The sequence below is a fragment of the Austrofundulus limnaeus genome, unplaced genomic scaffold (genome assembly GCF_001266775.1).
Source record: "Austrofundulus limnaeus strain Quisiro unplaced genomic scaffold, Austrofundulus_limnaeus-1.0 Scaffold128, whole genome shotgun sequence".
Classification (NCBI taxonomy): Eukaryota; Metazoa; Chordata; class Actinopteri; order Cyprinodontiformes; family Rivulidae; genus Austrofundulus; species Austrofundulus limnaeus.
In genome coordinates, this window is record NW_013952530.1 from 1,248,903 (window position 1) to 1,254,596 (window position 5,694).

General features: G+C 38.7%; 1 protein-coding gene across 1 annotated transcript in view; it reads right to left on the minus strand.

Annotated features, from left to right (window-relative positions):
• chrna4b (cholinergic receptor, nicotinic, alpha 4b) overlaps positions 1–4,374 on the minus strand; it is a gene marked incomplete at its 3' end in the record, with an annotated part of 12,336 nt that extends 7,962 nt beyond the window's left edge. Inside the window, 1 exon segment of the mRNA XM_014015373.1 lies at positions 4,088–4,374. Within this exon segment, the coding sequence (XP_013870827.1) occupies positions 4,088–4,139 (52 nt within the window).
• Between the last annotated feature and the right edge of the window lie 1,320 nt (positions 4,375–5,694).

Here is a 5,694-nt window from a genome sequence, read left to right on the forward strand (position 1 = left end):
GTGTGTGTGTGTGTGTGTGTGGGGGGGGGGGGGGGGGGGATAAAAGCAGAAAGATGAATCTAAATCTGTGGACATTCATTGTGTTTCAGTCCACACGTCTCATCACTTCCTCTTTTATCCTCACTCCCCCGTTTTATTATCATTGAAAGATGTATTCTTTATCTCGGGKCTGATATTTTAATCATTTTACATGCATATTTCACTGTCTTGTACTTTTTTGTTTGAAAGATTTGTGCAAAAATCTATTGTTTGGGAATGTTTACATCTCATYGTGAGTTTGGCCATGTGGCAGCACAGGAAGGAAACCAGCTGACTGATTTTTATTCATTTTGACATTAGTTTTGTTACATCGTCTTTGATGCTGTAAATTAAATTTCAGCATGCTCTGCTACGTTAACTTGCATGATAAAAAATGGAATTCAGGTGTTATGATGCTGTCTGTCCGCATCTGTGACCCGCTCAATCAAAGCCGACGGACTGTCTCTCAGCTGACTGAAAACTGGCATCTGCAGTTCTGAAAGGATTCAGATCAATACCTTATTAAATTGATATACTCACTTCCATGTCGCTTCTTGTGGTCCCTGTTTGAAACTGGATCTGGCTGACATGCCTGGACACTAGACAACCTTGAMATGTCATGAATCTTTCCTTTAACCTCACAGAGTCACATTTGTTTGTATATTTAAAGGTCGCAAAGGACACAATCAAACGTAAAAAAGATTATCCTGAACTATATTGAACTTAGTTTTCCAGATGTATTGAAATGCAGGTCTGCACTTCATGTAAACAAAGCAGAATCCATTAGAAACTAGAAGCACTCGGAGAGTGCAAACCTCTGCYAAGACCAATTTCCCCCATCCTGTAAGAGTTAATGCGCAACAGCAGAGATGGAAACACATTTGCCAAATAAGTTCTAACATAGTGAACATTTAAGCAGCAGTATGCACGGGATTTCTTCTCGGTGGAGTCCAACGTGAAAAAAAAGTCAGACTCGTCACCYGACGTTATTCATCATCAAACTGGTGTCGGATTAAGCTCCTAAGTTTTCATCAGTCACATTTCACCATGTAAAACGTCTGTTTTATCTCCTTGTATGAGTTTGTAATGGTTTGACTCTCTTTATAAAGTGCTTCCTGACTCCCCCGTCTCCAAACTTTGAGGCCCAGCAGCTCTCTGTTTACAAGCCTAGTAGAAAGAAACTGTTTTGATTGGTTGTTTGGGAAATGTGGTGTGTTTGAGGAAATGGGAAAAATAGGTTTCATGGTGCAGTCACGCACTTTCTGGTCACAAAACGTTTTGTAAAAGTACATAGTATGGCAAAAATTATTCATCATTAAATCTGGTTTTAACATTACTTTTATAAAGTTTGAAGTCCGTGCTGTCCAATCCAGCTCACTGGTTTTTACAGAAKCCCTGTGAAAGCATCACAGCTTTGCCGATCTCAGAGTATTAAAAGAAAAAAAATTCCTGTATCCACATCGTGATCCGGAACATCACCAAAATTTAAAGGCTTGTTCCTTGGCCCAGTACCCACATGGGGTAAAAATGTCATGACAATCCGTCCACAAGTTTTTGAGTAATGTTGTCCACAKACAGAACGACAGACATACGTGACCGAAAACATTACCTCACCCTTGGCGGAGGTAATAGGTGGAAGCTGGAGTCATGCAATTGACCTACATTAGGCTGGCGATGCAGGTAAGAAAATATGGTAGAATCAGATAAGAGTAGAATTTTCTTTTGTGCACATCTGTCTAGTACTGCTGGGAGTGTGAATATTTTTAAGCCGTGTATTATTTATCCAGCATCTCAGTGAATATGTACCAACACATCAAAATTGTCAGACTTCTCYGCCCCAAACAGCTCTTTAATGGACGTTTCAATAATAATATCATTGCAGCTGTTTCTGTAGGAAAACAAACACGTAGTTGTTTGCATTCAGTCACAAATTTTGTTGCCAAATTTTCAATTTAAGGAGTCATCAACCAATTTAAGGAAAAATGTGTGGGTTTTAGAGAACATCAGAGTAACACAATTAACTGTATTAACCATTACAGTATTTCTTTTTACTTGTTTAAGACAACTGTTTTTAATTTTATTTGTCAAATATTTGAAGATATATTACTAAAATTAACTTAGGAAACCACATTTTTGGAGTATATTGACTTTGGGAGTTTTTAGATGAGATTACTTCTGTACTGTGTACATGGCACAAAATACTTCAAATAAAAAACCCTGTATGTATTTATGTATTAAAGGGCCAATATTATGTGTTTTTCAGGCATATATTTAAATACTATACCATAAAAAAGTATCTATGTCACCTTTAGCTGTTATTAAAATGCTGTTTTTATGTTTAAATAGAAAATAAAATCTTCTTATCACCTCCTCTTATAAATGCCTTGAAATTGGCCTCTGTCTCTTTAAGAGCCACCTTCTGCTGCTGTCCCACCTGGGGGGGCTGCTATGATACAGTTTACTTGGCATCTGAAAATACATTTCCTCAAAGGTATTTTTAATCTGAAAAGAGCTTCACTGAGTGAGAACTAAAATTGAGAGCTCAGCAGTTTAAGTTTCACTTTCACTTTCACCCAAGAACCTGCAGGAGTCATGGGCGGGGTGTGTGGGGAGGGGGGGAGGGGGTGCACCCTGCCATGAGGAAGTTCGGCTTAAAGACACGTCCCAGGGGCGTTTCTGCTACCAAAAGGCGTTTCTGGTCCCCACCTGTCGTTTTGCTCCTCAGCATGGCTTCCTAAAAACGCTGCAGGATTTCTCAAACATACATGAATGAGTCAGAGCAAGGCTTTGGGCATGTTTTTTTATGAGAGTGTAACATTATAACATGATGTAAAACTCAAAAAGTTGATTTTACATGATATTGCCCCTTTAATATTATTTTTAAAATTTGAACAACAAAAGTTCAGATCTGGTACAAGAATATGATCAAATATCAGTTTTAGTGATGTTTTCATAAAAGGTTTTTTGCAGTGCGTTTTATTCCATTTTTTCATTCAGATAAGACACAAACAAGCAACTAAACCCAAAACTGGTTTCTTTTAATCAAAACACTCTCTCAGGCCWAGGCTGCAGTRGCAGCAAACAAGTGAATAATGCTTTTTAACCAGACTGGTAAAAAAAATATTAAATCAAGGCTACAAAGCTTGAGTGACAGAAGCTGCTCCTGCTCTCAGTCAGTTAAAACAAAACAACTATAGAAAACAGGATTTTGTGTCCCCAAGGTTGCATGTATTTGTCAGAGATTGTGACTCATGCTGTGAATTCAGCCTTAAGCAAAAAAAAAAGAGAAGAACCCTTGCCTTATTAATGAATAACATGCGTCTGAGGCTGGATTGGATAAAGATGACTAAGATTAAAGGAGCTGAACTTGATTTTATTTCTTAGAAAAGCAAGTCCCTCTGCCRCTTTAATAAACAATCTTTGTAGAGTGCTGCAATGCAAGTCAGGGGAGAATATTTTTTAAAGTTTAAATAAAAGCAACATTTGTTCTTAGTGGTTCTCAAACAGAAGCAGCAGTGATCAGGGTGGCAACAGTGTTGGTGCTGAAGGATGTGGAGAATATTTGTTTAAACTTTACATTCATGTAAATATTATTTGAACAAAAATTACAACACAATAACATATAACATTGTCTTTTGTCTSTCCTATCTTAAGCCCAAATAAAAATCTAAAGTTTCTAAGTATTTAGATTTTCCCACTTAATAGTTAATTAAAAATGTACAGGCATGGACAGGGGGCTAATAGCCAATTAAAATCAGTGTGTTGATTAATTGGTCTACCTGCACATATAAAGCTGTTTGGCCATATAAACCAGTTGAAGATGTTGACCAACTGATTTGAACCGGTCAGACAATTTTCTTTGGCTGATATTTTACCACTTTTTAAAATTAGCCATCAGTCGTGGTCTTTCTCACTCAATCAGTCAACTCCGTTAACCAGTCTGTAGATTATACGATATATTTCCAAACCAAACTCCCCTCTCTCCATTCTGACTACTTAATACTTTTGCAGAGTCCCTTATCTCATAAGGAAAAGTCAGGAACAGATATATCTGAGGGGGAAAACTTACCCCTTGGAGTTAGTGCAACAAAAACTAAGCACAAAGATGTATATACGTCCATTATGGCTTTAGTAGTATCCAGCTTTACGACTAAACTTCCTCCAACTTCTTCTGTTCTTTAACCAAGGTGGTCAGTCATCCTGGAAGTGACCAAACCTAGAAAAGAGTGTTGCAACAGTTTCCCCCAAAAAGGTTCAGATTAGGTTAAACAGCCAGAAAGAGAGGTTTTGTGAGTCTGTGTGAGCTGAAGGTTCTGGTCCCTCTGCCTGTTCCRTCTGTCCATCCTTTCAGCTGCCTTTCCGTGCGGTCACAGCAGAGTGGAGGACCACTGTCATGAAGCATGTCGCTCCTGATCCAACTCCGAGAGGTCCCTCCTCGTTCCACTGGAGTCTTTCAACCAAGTGAGGCTCATCCCTCTCTTCTCCACCCTCCCTTTTCTACACGACTCCCTCCCTCCTCACCTCATCTACCTCCCTCTCCCTTTCTGTCTCTCTCTCACATAAAAACACACCTTCATCATTGCGTTCTCTCCTTCCCACTTCACTGCCTTCCTTTCTGCTCCAGAATGTCTGTTTTCTGCTTTTTTCTACTAAAAATAATGAACTTTTTTGACAGTCCTTGTATATCCGTGAGAGAGAGGGAAACAAAGRTCTTCTTATCAGTGTGCACCTGAGCCATGCAGGTTTTTTTTTTTTTTGGATGTTCTAATGTGCATGCAGCCAGCTACCTGTCAAGGTCCGGTGTGGAAAAAAGCTCCAGTGAGTCACRGAAGCTGCTCTCTTCCGATTCCTCTCAGCACCGATTCCCAGGAGCACATCAACTCTGCTCCTCCCTCTCCCGTCTTAACCCTACTCTGACCCTCACCTGCTGTCAGTTTTCTTTTCCTCTGTTTAATGTTTCACACACACACATTTTTCTTTCTGTGCAGGCTSTCTTCTCCTTCTCTACAGTGTTTTTAACGGCAGCATAGTTTCTTCCAAGGCTGCTCGTCTCTTTTTATCACCCGACTGAGCTGAAAGGCGAAAGTGGAAAGAAAGAAAAATATGGCCACCACAACTAATCAACTTTAGCCAACGAAACAGCAGCTATACCTGAGCTATTTCTGTGCAACTATGCAGCGACATTCAGCAAGCATTTTGTGTTGAAGAAGCTGAATGTACAAAAGAGCATTGCATTCACCAAAGGGAAAAAAAGACTTCTGATCTCATAATTATCAGATTCGGATCTCATACGTATGAGTGAAGATCTCATAATTAAGGGATAGAATCTCATAAATCCTTAATCCCAAAAAACATGTAATAGGTTGCCTTCAGGCCAAAGGCCACGCTTGAAAAAAAGATCTGCGATCGCAACAGTGTTGTATAAACTACCTCAAAGTGATACTTGAGAAAAAGTACAAGTATCTTATCATAAAAATACCTTGGTAAAAGTTAAAGTCTTCTCTAAAAATATTACTAGAGTAAAAGTCTTAAAGTACCTGATATGTTTTGTACTTAAGTATCAAAAGTAAATTTCTGACAGAAAATCTACTTAAGTATTAAAAGTAAAAGTACTGAGTAAAAGTGAGCAGTTAGATTTTCCAAAATAACATTTATTGGGAGGTGACTTCTAAAAAA